The sequence below is a fragment of the Neophocaena asiaeorientalis genome, unplaced genomic scaffold, assembly GCF_003031525.2.
Source record: "Neophocaena asiaeorientalis asiaeorientalis breed wild unplaced genomic scaffold, Neophocaena_asiaeorientalis_V1.1 scaffold245, whole genome shotgun sequence".
Lineage (NCBI taxonomy): Eukaryota > Metazoa > Chordata > Mammalia > Artiodactyla > Phocoenidae > Neophocaena > Neophocaena asiaeorientalis.
In genome coordinates, this window is record NW_020173953.1 from 1,799,876 (window position 1) to 1,824,396 (window position 24,521).

General features: G+C 39.4%; 2 protein-coding genes across 8 annotated transcripts in view; one reads left to right on the plus strand and one right to left on the minus strand.

The window, feature by feature from the left end:
* On the minus strand, positions 1-11,095 carry RWDD2B (RWD domain containing 2B). 2 transcript variants are annotated; one of them, XM_024752891.1, is made up of 6 exons: positions 10,947-11,095; positions 6,686-6,860; positions 1,705-1,931; positions 1,518-1,585; positions 1,030-1,392; positions 2-456 (listed from the first exon to the last, which is right to left on the minus strand). In XM_024752891.1, the coding sequence occupies exons 3-6, from the start codon at positions 1,909-1,911 to the stop codon at positions 210-212; spliced, it is 885 nt and encodes a 294-aa protein (XP_024608659.1). In that variant the 5' UTR covers positions 1,912-1,931; positions 6,686-6,860; positions 10,947-11,095; the 3' UTR covers positions 2-209. The 2 variants fall into 2 exon arrangements, with proteins under 2 accessions (XP_024608660.1, XP_024608659.1); XM_024752892.1 differs by lacking the exons at positions 6,686-6,860; positions 10,947-11,095 and having other exon boundaries at positions 1-456; positions 1,705-1,927.
* A 57-nt stretch (positions 11,096-11,152) lies between these two features.
* The window catches only part of USP16 (ubiquitin specific peptidase 16), a 35,563-nt gene continuing 22,194 nt past the window's right edge, over positions 11,153-24,521 (plus strand). For 2 of the 6 annotated variants that reach the window (XM_024752890.1, XM_024752886.1), the window contains exons 1-5: positions 14,557-14,669; positions 18,050-18,151; positions 19,804-19,982; positions 23,113-23,216; positions 23,988-24,091. In XM_024752890.1, coding sequence (XP_024608658.1) covers positions 18,091-18,151; positions 19,804-19,982; positions 23,113-23,216; positions 23,988-24,091 — 448 coding nt within the window. In that variant the 5' untranslated portion in view covers positions 14,557-14,669; positions 18,050-18,090. Of the gene's footprint in view, positions 11,377-14,556; positions 14,670-18,049; positions 18,152-18,592; positions 18,646-19,803; positions 19,983-23,112; positions 23,217-23,987; positions 24,092-24,521 lie in introns of those variants that run through there. The other 4 variants (XM_024752887.1, XM_024752888.1, XM_024752885.1 and 1 more) reach the window with 3 other exon arrangements.

Genomic DNA, 24,521 nt, shown 5'->3' on the forward strand with positions numbered 1-24,521 from the left:
TACCGCAAAACAAACAAACAAACAAAAAAAACTACACTCAGTTCTGCATTCAATCATGAATATTTTTAACAGATGCATTTCAGTTATACTACTTTTCCTCTTTTTCTCCCCCTTAACATTTTAGAATGGGACTAAAGGGAAATTACTTAATCTTTCAAGAAAGAGTCGGGGAGAAAGTCAAAAGATCAACAGTAGCAAAACACTTTCAACTACTCTTCTGCTCCTTGTCCTTCCACACCAAAGAGCATCTGGAAAACATCCCCACATCCTTTGGCATTTAAAAACTGATACAGTTGACCAAAGTCCATGTGGTTTCCTCTGGCTCCATTAACACTGAATACTTTTTCTTCAAAAACTGAAAATTTTCTTTGTCTTTCCATTTCCTCATTTGTACCATCAAAAGCAATGTCTTCTCGATGGCGAATTAAAATTCTCTTCCAGTTTAATTTTCTGAGTCTGAAAGAAATTTTCAGAGTAGAAATTTTGAAAATGTGTTGTGTATTCTAAGGCACTGAAAATAGAAGTTATGAAACAGATTTCTCAGTGCCTTTTCCTAGAAGTAAAGAAATCTACTTTTATCTCACATGGATTTTATTTTAATCAAATATGATTCTGGTTATAATCCCACCCCCAAACTCACTTATTGCCATTATCACTGCCTTGTATTAGCATTTTAGAAATGTGGAAATTGCTGAATCTCGACCTCCCAAAGGGACTTCTCAGAAATGAGAAGATTAGAAACCCCCTTGTTTCACAGGGTTCACACAATTTACAGCATCACTAAGATGAGGGGAGAATCAGATCCATAGCCATGGAGGGGACAGTAGACACCATCTTGGGCCGGGGCTCGATTTAACATCTATCTACAGAACATCTTCTTTGTGCCCTGTATCAGGTGAAGGGAGTGATGCTGATCATATGTGAGTGCTGTTTTAGACTGAGTCCCCATACATACTGATTTCCACATCTCTAGTATCGTGTTTAGTACTAAAATTATTGACAAGGCATACAAAAGTTGTGAAAGCCAACCTTGACCAGAATTCTTCACAGGCACTTTGTGGGCCTTCCACACAAACAACACCAGGTTTCCCAGGCATGCTAAACCCAGATAGGGAAAGATCCTTCGCCCACTCTAGAATGTTCTTTCTTTTGCATTTGTTGTAGATGTGATGGCTGTAGATCCAGAGTCTTGTGAGAATGAGGTCAACTGGCTGGACTGTACTTCCTGGAACAGGGGAAGGTGTGTTGTCTTTGCTGACATAGTCAGAAGCGTGTTCTCTAACCCACTCTGTGGCATTCAATATACAGACATCTCCAAGACAATTCTTTTGTAGGTATGTGGTCAGATCTGTATTCAGCTGAGCCTGCCGGGATCTACTTAATAATACTGATCTGATGGAAAAGATACGGGATTAAAAAATTAAATCAATTTTCTTGGAACAGAAAACAAACTTGAGAATTGCTTTTATTCTCAGATTAGTTTTGACCTCTAGAATTGGCCAGTTTCTGTAACATACCTGACAGTAATTTCAGGCAGAACTGCAGGGTATTTAAAGGGAAGAACACAGGCCAGAGAAAACATCACCTGATAAAAAATAAAAATAAAAAAGAGAGAGAGAAAAAAATGCTGTAAGGGCTGTTTTAAGTTGAGACATGTTTCAAAAGTAGACATGAAACATGCTTCCAAAAGTAAAACTGAATTACCACTGCTTCCTCAGATATGTCCAGGTTCATAGTGATAGTAAAGTAAACTTTTGAAGATCGTCCTTCCATTGTCCTCTTTTCAATACAATCTTTTAGTTCTGCTAAAGCCAGCTGGTCATTCACTATGAGCTCATTCACACCGGGGAACATACTGGCTAGCAGGTCTAACTCAGAGAGCTGGGCCTCTGCCTGTTCAATCTCAATCATTTTTGGATATCTGTAGGGTTCTAGGAAGACAGGATAATAGAGACATTTACAAGTATTATACAATCTTGGGAGAACTCAATATGGGTACTTACTGAATATGGAAACTTATTGAAAATTTGATTTCTTCATAAAATATGAAAGTTAATCAGAATACCTTCTGGCTATTCTACTTTCAGATGTAATATGCTAAGGACCCAAAGAACAGGACAATCCAATGAGAGCCATAAAACTCTAATAATAAGCAGGCACCAAATTCTTCTGTTTCTAGATAGTTGATGTGGCATCTTGAGCTGCCACAATGAGCAATTACATTGAAGTAAACTAATTATGTAGTCAAACGCCATGTCAATGATATAACAAGGATAGAGGCTCTGACTGGTTACCTTGGAAAATTAGAATGAAAAGAATAAGTAAGAGAGTTAGTTATGTGGACGGTTAATTTTTCCTTCTTAACTTAATATTCGTTAGTTTTTTAAAAAAGTAGAAGAATGTGAAAAAGGAGAATAAAGGCTAATTATCCCACAGCTCAAGTAACCCATGTTAACATTACAAAAAAAAAGTACAAGATTATAAAATTCAAATGGCAGAGAAAGGTTATAAAATGAAGATACAGTTTGCTGCTGGTGACTGCTTCCCCTATCTGTCCAAGTCCCCGATCCAAGGCAGAGTTTTAGGTGTTTCAGAAACAGAAAACATTTTAGGCATTATACATATATAGAAAACACATGTTGGTATAATGTGTAAATAAATGTAGAGAATTAAATATATAATTAAAATGTATCTACGGGGATCATATATACACATCTTTTTTCCTTACTTCCTATCCCTCTTCCCCCCAAATATATTTTGCAGATCTATTCACTGTCAGCACATATTGTTTTATCTCATTCTTTCTAGTGGTTGACTGTCATACTGAATCATGTAGATAAGTCATAATTTATTGCGTTTGTTATCTACTGATGGGCACTTGGGTTGCTTCCAGATTTTTTCTATTATGAATACTTCTATAATGGTAGCTTATATATATATATATATGTGCATGTTGAACTGTGAATACTGTATATTCAAGAATCAGTTTGTAGAGGTGGCTGGTTGGTACAGCATTTAAAAATTTTGGTAGATATTGCCAAGTTGCCTTCCAGAAAGTTGCTACATGGAAGTTTAAAATTTTTACACAGTCCCCTCCTTTAAAAAAAATTCTTAATACATAGTCTTTTTATGGTGTTTTGTGTCTGTGTGTGCCATTCATGAGTTTTTATTTTTAAGGAGGCAAACTCACCAGCCTTTTCTTTTACAGATTCTGGACTTTGAATCTTTGTTAGAAAAGTCTTCCCCACTCCAAGGTTATAAAGGTTACCAATCTGCTAATCAAAATATGATTTAAAAATTTTTTTTAGAATTTGATAAATTGATTTTAATTTCATTTGCAAGACAAAGTGTGGGGCTTTCTAATAAAACACGAAGGCTGAGCACATGTATTTATTTCTCTTTCTCTATTTTTCCCCCATTTAAACTAGAGTAAAGGAACAGATTCTTAAAGACAAAGGGAGAGGAAATAATAGATAAAAGCTGTCAACAAAATTCTGGAAGATGGAAAGGGGTGAATGAATTATAACTGACAGATTTCAGCTTTCTTCCCTCTGTTAACTTCTTGGTCAGGTGGGGAAGGGAGCTGCAGAACTTCAGAAAGGCTCAGTACTGTCAACACCAGCTACCTTGGAAAGCAGCAGTGTGTATGCAGTAGAAAACATGAATTTGTTGAAAGTCTTGGGTCTAGACTTTAGTTCAGCATCTCTTAATATTGGCACTATTGACATTTTGGATGAGATAACTCTGTGTGTATGTGGGTGGCAATCTCTATCTTTTAATTATAGTATTTAGACATTTACAGTTAATGCAATATTAATATGTTATGTCTTAAGTCAACCATTTTGTTTTCTATTTCTTTGGGGTTTTTTTCCTGCCTTTTTGAAAATATTTTGCAATTCCATTTTGGTTAATCTATAATGTTTTTGCCTGTATTTCTTTTTATAGCTTTTTTAGTGGTTACTCTAAATTATATATATATAATATTATATATATATAATTACACACATATGTATATACAAATTATAACAGTCTACTGGTATCATATTTACCAGTGTCAGTAAAATACAGAAACCTTATGTCACTTTTACTTTTACCTTCCTCCGTTAATAATATAGTGATCTTAGGGAGGGAGGGAGATGCAAGAGGGAGGAGATATGGGAACATATGTATATGTATGACTGATTCACTTTGTTATAAAGCAGAAACTAACACACCATTATAAAGCAATTATACCCCAATAAAGATGTTAAAAATATAATAATATAGTGATCTTAAATTTTTCTTCTACATATATTTAGAACAACAGTGTAATAATTTTTGATTCAGCCATCAAATATGATATAGAAAACTCAAGGAAAATCCATTTTATTCATTTATATTTTTGCTCAGTCATGATATTTCCTCCATAATTCCTTTCGTTTTCTTTTCTGTTTAGAAAACTTATTTTAGCCATTCTTTTAGGGTAAGTCTTATAAATTCTCTTAGTTTTCCTTTATCATAGAATGTCTTGATTTCTCCTTCATTCCTGAAGCATATTTTCACTGGATATAAGTATTCTGGGATGATAGTTCTTTACTTTCAGTATTTGAACAGTATTATGCCTCTTCCTCCTGGTCTCCATAGTTTCTGATGAAAAATGCTCTGTTATTTGAATTGTTTACCCTTATAGCTAAGGTTCATTTTGCTCTTGCTGCTTTCAAGATATCTTTCTTTTAGTTTTCGGAACTTTGACTATGATGTGTCTTGATGTGGATTTCTTTGGGTTCATCTTGCTTGACATTAATCTGGTCTCTTGAATCTGTTTATACCTTTTGACAAATTTGGGGAATTTTCAGCCATTATTTCTTCAAGTACATTTTCAGTTCTGTCATCTTTCTCCTCTCCTGGGATGACATGAATGTCAGATCTTTTGTTATAGTCTCACATGTCCCTAAAACTCTATTTATTTTTGGTCTATTTTCTCTCTGTTATTCAGATTGGGTAATTTTTGTTGTAACTTCCAGTTTTCTGATTCTTTCCTTTGCTCCTTTCCTTCTGGTGTTGATTCTATCTACTGTGTTTTTAATTCTGGTTGTTATATTTTTCATTTCTAACATTTCTTTTTAGTTCTTCTTTCTATCTTCTGTTTCTCTACTGAGACTCTATTTTTTTCATTTGCTTCAAGTGTGTTTGTAATTGCCTGTTGAAAATTTTTATGATAGGGGTTTTAAAATCTTTGTCAGATAATTCTCCCATCTCTGTCATTCTAGTATTGGCATCTATTGATTTTCTTTTTTCATTTAGTTTGAGATTGTCATTGTCCTTGGTATGATGAGCGATTTTGATTGAAACTTGGACATTTGGGGTATTAAGAGACTCTGGATATTATTTAAATCTTCCAATTTAGCATGCTTTATCTGATAATGCTTCAGGAGGGGAAGAGGTGGGTGCTGCTTCATTACTACCAAGTGTGATAGAAATCCAGGTTCCCTACTCAGCTTTTATTGACATCTAAGGTAAGTAGGGGAGTGGAGAGAGTTCTTCATTACTGCTGGGTGAGGATGGGCATTCTAGTGCCACTGTAGGCCTCTAAGGATACCTCCCTGGTTGGGAGTGATAGGAGTGCCTCATTATTGCTCCCCAGGTGGCCTCCACTAACACCAGGGTTAGGGGTGGCTTTGTTAACGGTAGGTGGTGTTGAGAGCTCTGACTTTCCACTAGACCTCTCTGACAACACCCCAGAAGGGGATAAAAGAGGGTCCCTTGTTATTGCTGCATCACGCAGACATACAAACTCTTCATGTGGTCTGACATGGACCTGATATGGGGCTGACACTGACACTGTAGTGCAGTCCTTGTTACTGCCTAGCAGGGAGGGAAGTCCTGGGTCCCAACTCAGACATTTTTGGCACCTTTCTGACAAGGGGTGGGCATTAGGTGCTTATTACAACTCAGTGAAGATGGAATCTAGGCTCCCTTTGCTGGTGTTAGTAGGGGAGAGGCCACAGTGTTTTTGTGGGATTTGCCTGGTATACAGTATTTATTATTTAAATGTTTTCTGTCTTGCTAGACTGTACTTTTCTTGATACCTTATTAGATAGAGAAGGTTTTTGTTAGGGCTTAAATTTTTCTTTTTTTTTTTCCGGTTGGTACCCTTGGATTTCTGGATACCAATCCAAAGATGACAGAGAGACACAAAGTGAGCAAATGCTGTTGGAAAAATGGCACCAATAGATGTGCTCAACGGTTGCCACAAACCTTCAATTTGTAAAAATCACAGTATCTGCAAAGTGCAATAAAATGAGGTATGCCTGTATATTCAAACAGTAGAATATTATGAGATAATTTTAAAAATGGATGTTAACATTGATGTTCATTTTATATGGTTACCTAAAATAGTAGACTGTAGAGCAACATACATAATCTTAATCAATAAATAATGATATTACTATTCATTCTTATACCATCACACATACTTGAAAAAAAATCACAAAGAGAATTCACCAAACTATTAACAGTTGGCTAAATGTGGGTAGAGGGAAGAAGAGAAGGATTTTCACTTTTCAGTTTGTGTGCTTCTATATTGTTTGACGTTTTATGATTAGCATGTAGTACTTCTAAATTCACCAGAAAAAAAATAAGGGTTACTCTTCCGAATGGAAAAGAAGAGCTCAATCCCACTGTTGCACAGGCAAACATGGCTTACCTTCTCAATGAGAATTTACTCCGTGAAATCAAACACCATTATTTCAGCTACTGGTGTCTTCATGGAATTCCTTTTAATCTTTGGTAAAGGTTTATCAAGCAGCTACTATATGTAGAGCTTCATCCTTCACTCCTTCTTGGAACTTTCTATTTAGTTCAAAGATCAGGACTTATATCTAATAAAATATAGAACAATGAAGGTAAAAAGGCCAAGTGCTTAATGACCAGTATAGGTATTATCATGAGGATTAAGATAAAAGCATAATCAATGAAATAGGTCATCAGGAAAGATTTGAGGAAGGCAGCAAGATAAGAGTTGAGCCTTGAAGGAAGGGTAAGACTTAGACAAGGGAGGAGGAGGCATAGTGGGGAGAGAGAACAGGTGTGCAAGGCAGGAAAGCACAAGAAAAACAGCATAGGCCTGAACCTGTCCCTTCTTCACAAGCCCAACTACCAAGGTCTAATTCAGAGACACATCATTTGGAATATTTCTTCTTGTGCTGGTTACTTTCTGATTATCCTCTAAATCCATTCTTGGCCCTTCTTTTCCCTGCCCTGGACTCTGGACAGCTGACCTCTATAGCCGATAGCACCCAAGTCTTCTGCCTTCCTTGTGGTTGGGTTCAGCCAAGATTCCGGCAGGAAGTGGGAGGATGGGAGGAGAAAGAGGCTAGGGTATTTCCTCACTACTCCTTCCTTGCTTTGGTGGTATTCTGACAATGGCTGTGACCCTCTATGACCAAGCTTCTGCAGGCAGCCCTTGTTTAGCTCCAGCAGAACTTTCAGCCAAGGGATAGTCATGGTTCCTTTAAACGTGGCCACACCTCTGTAAATAGCCCCTTTATGAAACAGCCTATTCAAAGTTTCAAAATTGAGTGTGCATCTATTTCCTTCCAGAACCATGACTCCTCTTACCTGGCCTCCGCCTCTAATCTCTCCATCAACCATCAATTCACACTCCACATTGTCATTATACTGATTGTATGCAGTGTCTGATAGAAGTATACTGAAACAAGCAAGAGGGCGCCAACTATCTATTAGGGAAAAGTTCACATAATCGGTGATTGAGCAACAGTGTTGTGGTCTGGGAGAATGGGGTGGAGGTGTGTTAGGTTCCCGGCGGGTGGGGGGAAAGGCATACTGGCTAACGACCCTGACAGCTACCCAATAGAGTTGAGACAGGCTGGGACCTGGGACCTTTTGCTGCAGTGCCTGCACGCGGACAAATGTCTCCTCAAGCAAAAAAATACAAAGAAACTATAAGGGACTAAAAATTTGACTACATGCAGGCGCAACTGGGGCAAATTATGAACAACATACAAAAAGACCAAAAAGCCACACAGCACCACCAAGGGGGTGGGCAGACCACCCCGACCCCTGGACCCACACCTATCCTCACCCCATATAAGGAAACGGCTCCCCCTGCCCCCGGAGTGAGCAAGGGAACTTGTTACTTGTTTTCACTCCCTCCTGCTGCAGCAGGGGTTCCAATAAAGCCCTGCCTGAATTTCTTGTCTGGCCTCTTATCAATTTCTATTGATTAAGGAAGCCAAGAACCCTGGTCAGTAACAGAGTGAATTTATACCAGTTCACCATCTGGCTGTTAGTTTCAAAGACACAGTATCACAAAATGCCAGCGTATTGAGAGCGGATCCACTTCCCAAAGGGTGTCTTGCATGATCCATTATAAGCCCTCTAAGAACATGTCTATTAATTCAAGTCTTCTTTATTTCATCCAATATAGTTGGGTCATTTCTTTAACATCAGAAAATGGTACTTGGCCAACAATTTAGCTAGTTCACTCTATGGTACTTTTAAAGAGCAAAAAAAGTTCTTCCACTTAAAAAGAAATGCAAACTACTCAGAGGTGTCAGGTCAGTAGCTGCAATGGGTCCTGTCAAAAGCAACACCAAAGATTATGGGAATGATTAATGTGGTGGGGTATTGACTTCATTAGGATTAACTGGACACGAATCAGGAAAATATGAAAATAATGTCTTGTATACTATAGGCAGTCTCCACAGATCAGAGTATAAACCAATGCCAACACCACCTAATCATTCCCAATCCCAGTGGTTTTCAACTCATGTCCTTAAAACGCCTTACCAGGGTGTCAATGCCATGCTGGGAAAAAAAAAAATACATAAAGCATTGTATTCTTAAATAAGTTCTTGAAATGCTGAATGACACAAAGCTCAATAGGTTTCTCTAGGGTGACCATGGGTCATCTTCTTGTCCTGACTGGTTTAGTATTTATCCTAGACAAAAGTGACCCCATCTGTACAATAAACTCTTTTTTTTTTTTTTTGGCCACACCTCGCTGCATGCGGAACTTCCCCAACCAGGGATTGAACCCGTGCCTCCTGCATTGGAAGCATGGAGTCTTAACCACTGGATCACCAGAGAAGTCTAGGACAATAAATTATACGGCACACTTTTTGTGTGTGATTTCTCAGTCTTTATTGTTAGATGCCAATATGCACCATGAATTTCTAACAAGAGGGTTTAGTATGCATAGTATCCCAAACCTATCTGACCCCCCAACATTTTTTCCAGACCTAATGATATTTGCTCTTCTCTACACAGTTAGAACTGCACATGCCTCCCTCCTTTAAATATGTTTGCTTTACTCTCTAGAGACTTTTTATATATATATATATATACACTGCGCCACCAGGGAAGCCCCAACAAATGTTTCCTGAGCACCTATTGTGTGTCAAGCACTAAGACTATAACAATGGATAAACGTAACAAAAAAAACTCCGCTCTCAGAGATTTAATCTAGTGGGAGAAGACCATAACAACAAAACCCACACATATATGTATGTCCAGTGAATAACGGTTATGAAGAAGATAAAGAAGATAAGGCTCAAGTTGCAGGGTGGGTGGTTGAATGTTACACGGGGTGGTCAGGGACAGCCTCTCTGCTAAGGTGATTGCAGGGAAGAGACCTGAAGGCACTGAAGAAGAAAGCCATGTGTTTAACTGGGCAAAAAGTTTTCCATGCAAAAGGAACAGCATGCCCAAAGTCCATCAAAGAGGATGGTGCTACACCAGGCGGCTGGGGCCGAATGAGCCAGGGGCAGGGTTTTATAAGGACACAAGGTTAGAAGGGAAATATGGGGCAGCTCATGTTGGAACTTATAGGGATGGCTAGGATTTGGGATTTTATCCTGACTGATATGGAAGGCCACTGGAGGGGTTTGACTTACTTATGAAGAGGCCCGCACTCACTGCTGGCAAGAGGGTAGGGCAACAAGGATGGAAGCAGGGTGACCAGGTAGGCACTACAATGATAGGAGGAGAGGTGATGGTGGCTTGGATTAAGGTATGGCGATGGAGGTGGTAAGCAACTGTTCATGTTCTGGACATAGATTTCGTATAGACCCAATAGGATTATTGATGAATTATATGTGATATGTAAGAATAACTCCAAGGCTTTAAGAAACTGGAAGAATGGATCTGCCATTTACTTAGATGGGGAAGATGATGGAAATCTGAAGTTTGGTTTTAGACATACTAGGTAATGAAGTGCCGATCAGGACACCTGTTAAGCAGAGATGTCCAGCAGGCAGTTAGATGTACAATTATGAGATCCGGCTGAAGATATAATTTGGGGAGTAATCGACATTTATTTAAAGGCACGTTTGTTTACTCAGTCAGGAAGTGAGTGAATTTGGGAGGAGGCCTCATTGAGTTTGGAGGTCTGGAAGATGAAATGGAACCAGCAAAGTTTGGGACTAATAGACCTACGGGTAGACAACTACGGGAGTGATGTCACAATAAGTGATTTGTCAAATTATTTTCGTAGATGAGATTTCAGTCCCAGAAACACCCTTATGAGAAGTTTCTGACTCGAGATTTTAATGAATGTTGTAAGAACGCAGAATGAACCTTGAGTTTCCTGAGCGGAATCCTTTTTACCCCCCCCCCCCCCCAAGTTTTTGTTTTTTTTTTTTAAGGGAGGAGCGTCTCGCTGCCCGAGTCCTAACCGTCTCAGAAAGTTGCCAGGGCCACTACCGAAGCGTGATACGCAGGCACCCTCGCCCCTAACGACTGACCAGGCCGAGGGCGGGGGTGAGGGGAAGGGCGAGGGTAGCGGGGTGGCGCGGGGAGGGTAAAGGGGTGGGCGGGGCCATGAAACCCTGAAGCCAGCTCTAACCAATGAGCGGTGAGAAGGTCGTGGGCAGGGGGTGCCAGCAGGTAGCCAACTTCCCGGGACCCCCTCCAATCCCGCTGAGCACCAGTGGACAGGGACTCACCTCGAGCCATGGACCCCCTCGGTGCTGTAACCCCGAGTGTCCTGGCTGTACGGACAGCTCAATTCTCATCCGGAGGAAGCCTCAAAATTCTAGGGCTAGGCAACTGGAAGTTTACGAACCGCTCTGGCCCGGCAGCCTGGGAGACCGAGACTGAGTCCTCCGGGGCTGGCGCATGCGCACTCTTAGGCCCGCTCTTCCCGGAAGCCCGAGCAGAGACCCGTGGGATTCCTGGGCCCAGCTTCATTTTTCTCGATCGCGGAGTGTATTGTTCTTCCGAATTGGCGTTTCCCAGCTGCTGCCATTGTCAGTGAGAAGCATAGCCGGCAAGTTTCCTGAGTCAGGAAATGGTCCTTTAAAGTAACGCTCTTCAAATTTGAACTTGCAGCGGAATCTTTCGGGGATCTTGGTATATAATGCAGCTCGGGATTCGGTAGGTAGTGGTGGGGTCCCACTTTCTGCATTCCTAAGGTCTTCCCAAGCGGTAACGATCCTCTTGGTCCCTGAAGGACGCTGAGTAGCAAGGCAATAGGAACAGTTGAGCGTGGATGCTGGCCTTGGCGACCTTAGGAAGGACCCTGTTAATGCACAGAAACTTGTCCCGGCTAATAAAAGGACAGTTTGAACGCGACTCCAACACGAGAGTAATTAAAAATGTTTTTCTTCACGAACTAAATATACACAATGCACTTTTTCCTTTATGTTACATATTCATTGTAGAAATCTCATAAATGAGGTTTGTAAACTGATACCCATTGATGTCAGGTACTACTGAAACTGCTAGGTGGCGTTTTCTTTTTTTGGGGGGGGGTCGCTCCCAGGAGCTCTGCTCCTTTATGTCTCAGGGCAGAAAGAATTCAGCCAGAGGCAAAGTGATGGATAAGAGGTGACTTATTAGAATAGGACGCTTGTGAGGCATACAGGCGGGCAGGCGAGTGTTGTGCTGCCCCGAGTACTTTGTGGGTTACATTTTTATAATCAAAGGAAAAGTGGCGAGGGGGAAAAGACCACCTTCTTCCTCATTCTTGAGTAGATGTCATGTTTCCATCATCAATGAGTGTTGTGCTGCCCCGAGTACTTCGTGGGTTACATTTTTATAATCAAAGGAAAAGTGGGGAGGGGGAAAAGACCACCTTCTTCCTCATTCTTGAGTAGATGTCATGTTTCCATCATCAGCTCCTCCTCCAGGTTGGGCAGGGGAGTTTTTCTTGTCCCTAATTGGTCAAGCCGGGACTGTCATGGCACTATGGAAAAATTATTTTAGGTCTCAGTACAATGAGGGTCTTTCACTTTGAAGTGTCACCTTTCCATAAATTATTGTTTTTTATGTGTACAGAGAGCATGTCCTAGGAGTCATTAACTTACTGAGCTCACTGGGCAGGATGTGAGTCTCATGCTACCATTGTTTTATTGTTTTGAGGCATGCCTCATACTTCTGTTGTATGGTTTTGTGGTTAGGCAAACCTGCATTCTTGAGCGATAATTAACTTACTGTGGTCTCCCAAAGCCCCCTAAAGTTCCCTCTTTATCTACAATCCCCTAATGGGATTTCTGAGCTATTTGATTATCCTACTCTATCCCTATCAGTTTTTTCTTTTGAAGTAAAAATGAAATGAACATCTTAAATGTGTATTTGCTGAGTTTTGACAAACGCAAACACCTTTGTAACTCAAATCCTATTGAGATATAGAACATTACCAGCACCCCAGAAAGTTCCTAAATGCTCCTTCCCAGTCAGTCCCCACCCAACCCAAGAGGCAACCACTACTCTGATTTTTTCTCCCACCACAATTAGTTTTGTCTGTTCCAAAACTTCATATGGATGGAATTATACAGTAGGTACATTTGTGTAAGGCTTCTTTCAGTATAAAGATTCATCCATGTTTTTGTGTATCAGTAATTTCTTTTTTTTTGCTTAGTTGTATTCTAAGCAACTAAGTTGTATATAGTTGTGACTATACCACAGTGACTGCCGTAGTCCACTGTGACTATACCACAGTTCTTCCATTCCTCTTTTGATGGAGATGTGGGCTGTTTGCAGTTTTTAAACTATTATGAATAAGGCTGCTATGAACATTCTTGTACAAGCATTTCTCATGACTATATTTCTTCAGTAAGTATTTATTAAGCACTGTGTTCCAAACACTTCCAGGTATTAGAGATACAGCTATGAACAAGACAAAGATGTCCCATTTCTCAAAGAGCTTATATCTCCTTGTTTCTGTGTATCTATGGAGGCAAGGGGATAGGCTGGGGGAGGAGGTAAATGTAGGTAACTATGAAAGAAAAATACCAGATAGTGATAATTGCTGGGTAGAGAAGTAAATAAGGTGATGTGAGTGATCGGGTAGCTATGTTTCCTAGATTGCGCAGCCAATTTCTTTGTGAGGAAGTGACTTTTAAAGTGTGAACAAAATTAGAATAAGATCAAAAGGGAACAGCATTCTAGGAAGAGGAAGCAGGTGGTACAATGGCCCTAAGCCTGTTTTAGGATAGAAAAAAAAAAAAAAAGCCTATGTGCTGAATGAAGAAAACTTAAATTATATCAGCAGTAAAGAGCAAGAGAGCCAGTTTCCCCCCAAATTTAACCATCGTTACTCTGGCCGATTGGACAGATTAGGATGCCACTTTCTTTTTATTTATTTATTTACTTATTTATTTTGGCTGTGTTGGGTCTTCTTGCTGCGCACAGGCTTTCTCTAGTTGCAACGAGCAGGGGCTACTTTTCGTTTCAGTGCGTGGGCTTCTCATTGCGGTGGCTTCTCTTGTTGTGGAGCCCGGGCTCTAGGTACGCGGGCTTCAGTACTTGTGGTTCACAGGTTCTAGAGCGCAGGCTCAGTAGTTGTGGCTCATGGGCTTAGTTGCTCCGCGGCATGTGGGATCCTCCCAGACCAGGGATCGAACCCGTGTCCCCTGTATTGGCAGGAGGATTCTTAGCCACTGCGCCACCAGGGAAGTACCTAGGATGCCACTTTAACCTAGTTTTATCAGATTACTAATAAGGATGAATATTTCTTCATATCATGCTCTTTTATTGTGAATTACCTGTTTATATCCCTTGCCTGCTTTTCTATTGCCACCTGCATCTTTTTTTCCTAGCAATTATTTTGTCTTCTGCATAAGACTATAGTCCAGGGCGATGAGGCCTATGTTTATTTCACTTTACAGAGGGCTTGGCACTTACCTATTTCTAACGAGTAAACAGTAAATATTTGTAAATTTAACCCTGTGTCGGCAAGGTTAGTTCAATACTATTTACATATTCAACTTTAGAAGTCGACTGGACAGAATTAGGGAAAAAAGCGTGAACTTTAAATGTCCCCTCTTAGCCAGCCTTCAGATGCGATGTGTTTGAGTAAGGTATCTATCCAGGAGACTCCAAATGTATGACCACCACCACCTGGTACCCATACTTTAGAAGTATTTCAATAACCCCAGAGTCACACGCGAGCGGGAAATACTCATTGACAGCCAAGCTTCCAGGGGCTGCCGCGCTCAGACTTCCGGTGTGAGCCCCGCGCAGGCGCTGATTAACTGTCGTCAGTGCCGCCGGACCCTGGGGCCAAAGCCACTTCCCATAATGCTGCGTAGCGGAAGTTGTTGCTTTCTAGGGGTCACGCTGGCTTCCGCTCTGTCGCTCTCAATTCGTCACCCGGAGGAAGACGGAGCAGGCTGCCCGGCCCGAGGGCCCATTAAGGGATGCAGTTATGGGCGCTGTCGCCGTGGGTGAGTTCTGCTCCCACTGCCTCGCAGTCACCGCTCGCACGACTTCCTGCGCGCCGGGAGTCCGAATTTCCTGCCCGACTTCGTTCTCCTCTTGAAGGCCCACGTCCTTAAGCACGTTCTCTGGCCTCGGCCCGGTACCGCGTTCTCATTGGCCTCATGTCCTGTCCGTTCCAGGAGCTGACCAATGAGTTGTTGGTGCTGGCGCCCTCCTCGACCCGGTGGACCCCGAGGTTCCCCAGTGGGTGTGGAGCAGTTGGAAGGGAAAGGGAGGTGTGGCGAGCGCCGCGCGGCTAGGGGCACCTTATGGGTTGGGGCTGAGTTGGCTGCCGCGTCCGTGTGTTGGTTAGTAGGATAGGCAGCATCTGTCACCTAACCAATTCAGTGCTCCCAGGGTAGGATAAATACGCAAAACTTGAAAGCCGTGTTCTAGTCTTGCAAAGTTTTCCAGACGCTTGCATTTTTAATGGAACCGAGGGAAGACTGGGAGGGCGGAGAGGGAAGGGAACTGGATGACATGAGAGCCGGCAAAACCAGCTCTGATTTAAATTTTGTGTGGAGTCCTGCAAAAAGTAACGCTCATCTGAAGACTCGTCTGAAAAATTGTATAGATTTATTGATGTATTATAGCTGATGGTACTCACAGTACTCTCTTCTCACGACTCATTAGATGCCCTTTATAGTTGTCAAAAATTTATTGGAAGGGCTTCCTTGGTGGCGCAGTGGCTAAGAATCCGCCTGCCAATGCAGGGGACGTGGGTTCGAGCCCTGGTCCGGGAAGATCCCACATGCCGCGGAGCAGCTAAGCCGGTGCACCACAGCTACTGAGCCTGCGCTCTAGAGCTTGCGCTCTAGAGCCCGCGAGCCACAACTACTGAGCCCACGTGCCATAACTACTGAAGCCCGCGCGCCTAGAGCCCGTGCTCCGCAACAAGAGAAGCCACTGCAATGAGAAGCCCGCGCACCACACGGAACGTAGTCCCCGCTCGCCACAACTAGAGAAAGCCCGCACACAGCAACGAATACCCAACACAGCCAAAAAATAAAAATAAATAAAATAAATTAAAAATAATTTATTGGAGCTTTTCCACATCATTGAAGCAACCCCCTTACTGTCCTCTGCCTGCAGCAATTACAGTTCATCTTTCAAGTTTTACTTTGGAGTCTGGGCTACTGCAGTCCTCAAACCAGATTTGCTAGTGCTGTCTTCACTACTGCAGATTTCTTCATTCTTTACCTTTCTCTTTTTCACTGGAACTTCTGTGCTTCATTCTTATGTACCTACCTTTGCACCTTATAATCATCCTTAATTCCTCAGGTACTATTATCTTTTTCTATTTCAATGCAAGAAGTATTTCTTGACCTACTATGTACTAACACTATGCTAAATGCTATAGGCGATTCAGAAGTAACACTGAAAACCATTTCTTGCTTCTAGAACTTTAGATTCCAGATAGGGAAATAACACATGTCCAGGTTAAAGATTTAAGAAGCAGCCCACTTATGTATCTGATTAGGGTACAAGATGAATAGTGCACACTAGCTGGGGAAGTAGAGTTGAGTGGTTCATTTAGAGTAGAATGGTTGCCTAAGGCTCCATTGAAGTGGAAATCTTGGAGAAATTGGGAAGATTTGGATAGATAGAGAAAACTATCTGGAGATCAAAGGCTTAGAGGTAGGGGCAGGGTGTTTTGGAGTGAAGGAGACTGAAGAGACTGGCTTGATTCTGTGTTGGAACCAAAATATCGGCGTTTTAGTTCCATCTCTGCCATCCTGTGATCTTTCATCATTTTGCTTGAGTTTCCTTCTTTAGCGAAATGCTCCATTTAAAGGGTTTTGTGAAAATCAAATGAAATAATACTTATGAAAAGGCTTTGAAGATCAGAAGCACTGTATGATCAAACATTAGTGGTTCTTTGTTGAGAAGTAATGAGAGTAAGGATTACCACAGCGGTGCGAACAATTTATAAGGGACCATGAGTGCACAGCATAGGAGGGTGGGTTGAAAAACTGATAAATACTTTGAATCAACAGGGTGATATGATGGGGCTTCCCTGGTGGCGAAGTGGTTGAGAGTCCAAATATGAGGAAAATGGCATTATTGGAAGATATGTCTGGTACTGGAATGCAGCACAGATTAGAGGGAGTTGGATTGGAGGCAAGAACTTGGATGCTGTTTTTTTTCCCCTAAAATCTGCAATTCTAGATAAGAGAAATTATGTTAAATATTATCTTGGGGTGAGAAAATTACATAAAATATACGCTCATTTTATATATACCCATATAGTTGTGTTCTTTTGTTAGTAGTTAATTTATTTTGTAAACATGAAACTTTGTTACGTTTTATATTATCTTTGAAAAGGTTAACAGTTATTTAATTTGCCACTCATTCTTCATACAAACCTTTTGGAATTACCTTTAGTTACCCTAACCCATTAAGAGCTAAAGGAGGAATACTTCTAATACTCTAAGCCAGAGCACGATGACAGCTAAGTATCAATTAATTGGCAAGTGTTTTAAAAACGTATGTCCCAGGTCCTACTTTCCATTTATGCAATCAGAATTTTAATAAGCATCCCAGGTAAAATAATTATTTTAGTCATTTAAGTGATTTTGACACTAAGTTATTCTAATGTATGTAAAATATACTTTTCAAAACCGCTATTAGGTAGACCTGTATGTACTTCCAGTATTTTTCATGTTTTCTAATTTTTAATTGTTGACTAAGGAGGTGATTTGATATGAACTAGATTTATCATAGTAGTCCAAACTGATTTTGTCAAGAATATAATGTAAATGGTTGAGAATGCAGATGTAATCGATTTTCAGCTAACATCCATAGGAAATCCTGGTGTGGAAAAATGCAGAACCGTGTGTCACTTTTTATATTTGGCTTTGAATTATTTTGTGAATTTTCTAACTCCCTCTAGGAGATTGTTTTCAGAATTATTTTTAATTTTCTTTGAGAAATATCAATCAAATTGCATTCCCTGCAGGAGCTAAGAAAGATGGCTTTGAAGGATGAGAAATTATCTTGTTTCAAAGCGCCAACACCATTCCACATTTATTTAGTGAGAAGTTGAATTCCTAATAGTATAAGGGGCTGAGACTTTTCAAGATCTGTGTAAGAAGGTGTAGGTTCTCTCCTGACCTTTACATTTATTGAAAACCTTTTAACCTTACTAAGAATCAGAGTCCTAGGCTATGAAAAACAGAGGTAATAGCCTACTTCAGGGTTCTTACTGAAAACTGGATGATACATGTGAATGGTTTTTGTAACTTAATAGACACACAAAATTATGTGGTTTAGTTATGTTACTGTCTCCAATAGAACTGTAAAACATACTTTTTTTTTGTCAAGCTAACTTTATCTTGTTTTCTAGATTGTTATTTTGTGTCAGTAAGTAATCCATAAAGTGCCAACATGGGAAAGAAACGGACAAAGGGAAAAACTGTTCCAATTGATGATTCTTCTGAATCTTTAGGTATATTTCACCAACTAAATCTTTAAAGTACTGTTTGTATCCCTAAATGGACATCTATTTTAATATGTAAAAATGGGATCAAAGTGTACATTATTCTGTAATTTGCATTTTAACTTAATCTTTGTATAGACATGTCATTTAATAGCACATTTTTAATGGCGTGATGTTTATTCCATTGATGTAAAAGACCATGGTTGCACATTTCATAATTTATTTAGGTAATCCCCTACTGTTACAAATGTAGATAAATCTTTAACTTTTCAGTGTTATGAATAGAGTCATAGTAAACATTTTTGTAGCTAAAACTGTGCACATCTGGTTATCTTCTTCTTGGTACAGATCCTAGAATTAGAATTGCTGAATTAAGTGGTATAAACATGTTCAAGGCTCTTTTGGATCTATTGCCAAATTGCCCTTCAGAAATGTTTTACTAATTTACAGGCCCCCTTGCAGCGTAACAAAGTGCCCATTTCTCTGAACCTTTATTGACACAGGTTAGTATCATTTGTAAAAATCTTTTCCTGATTTGCTAGTTGAAAAAGAGTATTTTCTTTTTCCAGTCTATGTTTTTTTGATGACTTACTGGGATTTAGTAGTTTTTCATATGATCTCACTTGCATTTATATTCTCTTGGTGCACATTCATTGGACATAAAGCTAATTGTGTCACTTGATGAGTTTCTAAATCTCCAGGGGCCCTCAAAGAACTGAAGCCCTTTAGAGTGGCTTGTGAAGCCTGTTAGTGATCTAGCCCCAGCGGGGGTTTTCAGTTTCAGGTCCAGCTGCTCGTTTTTAAACATGCGTGACTGCCATTCTCAGGAGACAGCATGCACTTTTACATTTTATGCCGCCATCCCTTTGTTCATGAGATGTGGCCTTTTCAGATTGTTCTTTACTCCATGAGGTCATAGTTTAAAGTACGAGCGTGAAATAAGAAAGACTTGAATCCAAATTCTGGCATAGCTGTTAAGTAGTTATGTGACCTTGGGCACTAACTTTGAGGTTTCTCATCAGTCATTGGGGATAGTAGAGTCTTCCTTCTGGGGTGGTTGTGTGGATTAAATGAGATAATGTAGCACAGTGTCACACTCATAGTTAAGTGCTTAATTAATAGGAGTTTTTGTTACTGTAAATATCTTCCAAGATTATACAGACATTACCTCCCCTGTGAAACTTTCGTTGACATCAACCTTCTCGTGCTGCTATAGCATGTTTCAGAGATTCTTGTACATTTATTTATTTATTTGCTTCTCCTGCCAGAATGTGTGCTGCTTAAAGAAAGAGCTGTGAGTTGGTCACTTTTTAGGTTCCGTGGCATCTGTCATAGTGCCAGGTGTGCAGTAGTTGTATTGTTGACTGAATGAGGGACCTTCTCTACAAACCTTTTAAAATAAAGAGAATAATAGATGTGATAAATAAATTGAAGTGATTTGGGGTGGCGGTAGTTATACCAAGGACTTCAAAATTTGTATAACATCCCTTTCTTACGTAATCGTCTTATAATCAAATATCAAACAAAAATTTAACTTTTCAGGTTATCTAAAAATTTGTTTATAAATTCATTTTTGAAGTTCAAATCAAGTGTAAGTTTTGAGATTAACTGAAGAAAGACATATTTTACCTCACGTACTCCTTTATTATTTGTTTTAATAGAACCTATGTGCAGACACATTAGAAAAGGATTGGAACAAGGTAATTTGAAAAAGGCTTTAGTGAATGTGGAATGGAACATTTGCCAAGATTGTAAGACAGACAATAAAGTAAAAGATAAATCTGAAGAAGAAACAGAAGAAAATCCTTCAGTTTGGCTGTGTCTTAAATGTGGCCATCAGGTATGCTTAGATTTTGATTGATATGGAATTTTATTATTTAAGTATGAACTTACAAATTTATATAAGTATGAACTTCTTTTAGAAGATATTACCTAAAAGTACAGTATGGGTGACCAGAATGCTAGCTGGCATAGGTCATGTTCCCTGGGGAACAGATTCTAAGAATGAGATTTGTGTGTAGGTGGTTTATTGGGGGGTGTTCTCAGGTACCACCCAAGGAAAACAGTGAGGGAAGCAAGTTTAGGCAGAGGGAGAGCAAAGAGGCAGTGCTATGGGGTCTCAGCTGATCCCACAGTGAACTCTGGCCTTCAGAGAGGTCCTGAATTGAGGCAAGAGGCCAGGCCTTTGTACTTGTGCATAGACCAGCCATTGGATATGGGCTGACCCTGGGGAGGGCAACTAACCTTGGGCAAGGCGGCTTCCTTCCACTGAGGATAATTCTTGGGGGTGGACGGACTGAGCTGTGAGCTGTCACCAGGCCACATTTCTGGCTGCTGGGGGAATGAATACCTTGGGGTTGGGTGGTATCTGGGTTGCAGAACAGCTCACAGGTATTACCTTGGTAGTAGAGGTCAGGAGAGCCTCTTAGTCAGCCTTAGTGGTGGTAAGTTTATATGTTAGGAAACTGGACTACTGGGTAGTGGTAACATTTTATAAAACTATAGTATAATATCACAACCAGGATACTAACATTGATGCAATCCATCAGTCTTAATCGGGTCTCCCCAGTTTTACTTCTCTTCGTTTGTGTGTGGGTATATGTGTGTTGTGCATGTGAGTATGTGTGTACTAAGTTCTGTACAGTTTGTCACCTATGTAGTTTTGTGTATCCACCACCACAGTCAAGGTATTGAATAGTTCCAACATTACATGGACCTCGTGTTGCGTTTCTAAAATCATACTCACTTCTCTACTGCCATCCCTCCCCCCAGCCCCTCGCAACCACTAGTCTGTTCTCTGTTTCTAAAATTTTGTCATTTTAAAAATGTTATATAAATGGAATCATGTAATATACAACATTTTAGGATTGGCTTTTTTCACTTAGCCTAATCACCTGAGGGTTTACCCAAGTTGTGTGTATCAATAGTTCTTTTTTATTGCTGAGTGGTATTACATGGTATGGGCGTACCACACTTTAACTGTTCACCTGTTGAAGGTCATTGGGGCTTATCTCACTTTTCAGGTGATTATGAATAAAGCTGCTATGAACATTTGTGTACACGTTTTTGCATGAACTTAAGATTGCATTTCTCTGGGGACAATGTCCAAGAGTGCAATTGCTGGGTAATATGATAATTAAATGTTTAGTTTTTTGGGTTGTTTTTGCTGCCCCACGTAGCATGTGATCCTAGTTCCCGGACCAGGGACTGAACCCATGCCCCCCGCAGTGGAAGTGCAGAGTCCCAACCACTGGACCACCAGGGAAATCCCCTTAAATGTTTAGTTTTTAAGAAACTCCCAGACTTTTGCAGAATGGCTGTACCATTTTATATCCCTACCAGTAGTATGTGTGATCCACTTTCTCCACATCTTTGCCAGCATTTAGTATTGTCACAGTTTTTTATTTTAAACATTCTGATAGGTGGTACCTTATTGTGGTCAGACAGTTAAAAAAATTTTATATGCTAGTAAAGAACATATTTATTTATATTTGAAAAGTTTTCATTTAACCTGTTAGATACATATGATGAGGGTGAATATATTTTACTACTTCAAATTTTCCACAATACATTTCTTATTATAAATTTTATCTATTTTGCTATCTTTTTAATTCCTAAGGGTAAGACAATGTCAGTATTAACTGTTAACTTTTATCCCAGTAGAGTTATCTTTTGCACTGTTAGCAAGGGATTCTCACCTGTTGTCTTATGATAACTCATGTCATGTTTAAGTTTCAGATAATCTCAAATGGTGTTAAAATTTTCAAAATTAATATCAAATGTTAGTTTATTTTAGATTTAAATGTTGAGCAGGATAAATTGAGTTAGTAGGTTTGATATCATAGTTGAAGGATTAGAAGCCATTGATAAATATTTCTCCTCTGAAGGATATTTTTAGTAGCTACAATAGAAACAGGACCACTTATTGTAGTGCTATCCAAGAGAGTTGGAAGCCTGGTTCAGATAGATACACAGTGAAGATGTATTTCTTAGCTGTGATTTAATCACCTGGAGACACACAATATGGTCATGTTCTTTTATGAATATGCCTATGCAGATGTAGGTGAAAATCTCCCATTTACTTGTTCAATTAATGCTTATTGACCTCCTTCACTTTGCTAGGTTTTTGGTAATAGGTTAATTTTGTTTTTCATGCCTTCAGGATTTACACTCCAGGGGAGGAAGGATATCAACATTAACAACTTTAATATAAGGTAGAAAATAAGGAATGCCACCAGGAATTTATACCATGTTTTGTAGGAGTGTGTTTAGAGGGAGAATATAGTGTTTTCTTATCTTGAAGGATAAGCACAGGCTTCTGAGAGGAAGTGACCCTTGAGCAAGATCCTGAAGACTGGGTGGGATTTGATCAGTGGCAGTAACAGTAAAGAATTTCAAGGCAAATGGAATAATGTGAACAAAATTGTATTGTGGAAGGGCTGTGGTTTTAGCTGGTAGATGATATTCAAATAGGAGATTATGGGGGATAATCCTGAAAAGGTGGATTGGGATCAGAGGGTATCAGGTTTGGTGAGTAGGAGTTTAAGAGCAATTCATCACTTTTGAATTGAGTATATGAACAGAGCTTTGTTTTAGGAATATTAAACTAAAAAATATGTATATGAAGAAAGGTTGAAGTTAGGAAAATACTTAGGAAGATGTTAAGGAGTCTAAACTAGAACTAGTGAATGACTACATTAGCATGGTTTAGTTGGAACTGGAAATGACAAGTTGGAGTGGAAGAGTCCTTCTAGTGCTTGGGTTTATAAATACCTTCTTCCTTAAATGTCCTCAGCTGCCTATTCATATTTAAGTTTTAACAAAATCTGGACTCTCTAGAGTCTAAAGTTTTATTTTCAATATTATAAGAATGGCAGAATTTCTTGACCCACTTCCTTATTCATTGTAGATTATGAATTCTCTCCTGGTGAATTTTTGTGGCTTTGAGGTTTATGATTATGATTCTCTAGGGCTGCGGCAGAAATTCTCAGGAGCAGCATGCCTTGAAGCACTATATGACGCCGAGATCTGAACCTCATTGTCTGGTTCTTAGTTTGGACAACTGGAGTGTATGGTGAGTTTCATCTCCTGTGCCCATTTGCTGGAAATCATTTGAAATGTTGGAGAATGGAGATGTTTGAAATGTTTAAAGAGCAAGAAAGTTAAAATTTTTGTAGTATTTGTTTAAATACCATCACTTTCAGAAGGCTAGAGAATGTGATGTTATGAGAAGCTTTTGCTTAGTATTGTACAAACACAAAAATTATAGCATGGAGAAGACATAGGAATTTTCACGCTTGTTTTTCTTTCTTGTGATATTACAAAGTATATGGTAGATTGTTTTTAGTTTAAAAATTGGGACACTAAGAACAAATTCCAGATAAACTGAGAATATAGTAAATTTTGGCAATGAATTTGCATGAAAATGTCAGGCTGGTATTTCTTTTAACCTCATTAAAATAAAATTTTACATCTTTAAAAACCATTTACATAGCAGTGTTCACTGAGCATTTGTCAGTTGTAAAATTTGTTAATTTTGATGATGTAGGTCTGTGATTTGAAATATTAGAAAAAACTTTCACTTTAATGTTATAAATAGCCATTTCAGTAAAATATTTGGAGTATTTTCACAGTATTTATATGTAGCTATAATGCAGGCTAACCTTATTTAACAGTAAACCAGAGTTAATATGTATAGTCTCCTTCAAAACATAGAATTTTCATTTTCAGTTTCTTAGTAGAATAATTTGAGGGTTACACACTTTGGGTTCCATGAATTAAAATTAGTGCCCTTCTGTGGTTGTCAGTTTGTTACTTTTCTTCTCTGGGATCTTTTGGGACACAGGTGTTACCTATGTGATGATGAGGTCCAGTATTGTAATTCAAACCGATTGGGTCAGGTGGTTGATTATGTTAGAAAACAAGCCGGTATTACAGCTCCAAAATCAGGTAAAATCATTTGTTTCTTAATATATACTGTAATGTTGATTTATATAATCTGCTGATATTTAGTTTAACATACCATAGCATTACATATAGCTGAATAACATTAATTATGATTGATTTCAAACTATTTTTGGTTAAGAACGTAAAACAGTGAGAATATAGATAATTATAAGGAGTTAGAATTAGAAGGGAATCTGAGAAATAATATGGTCAAATGTGACGTAGAGTCTGGACTAAGTAATGGGCAGTAACACCCTATTCCCATACCCTGGCACAGGGGCTTAAGGGAGACCTGCCTTATAATGAATTTATTTTGTTACATTTGTTTGGATGATGTGAAAGTAAAGTGCCTGTAACTCCCTCAAAAGGCCAGCTACTTCTCAGGTTTTTTTCATACATAATTAAATTAATTGGGTTGGCTTTCATCATTTGC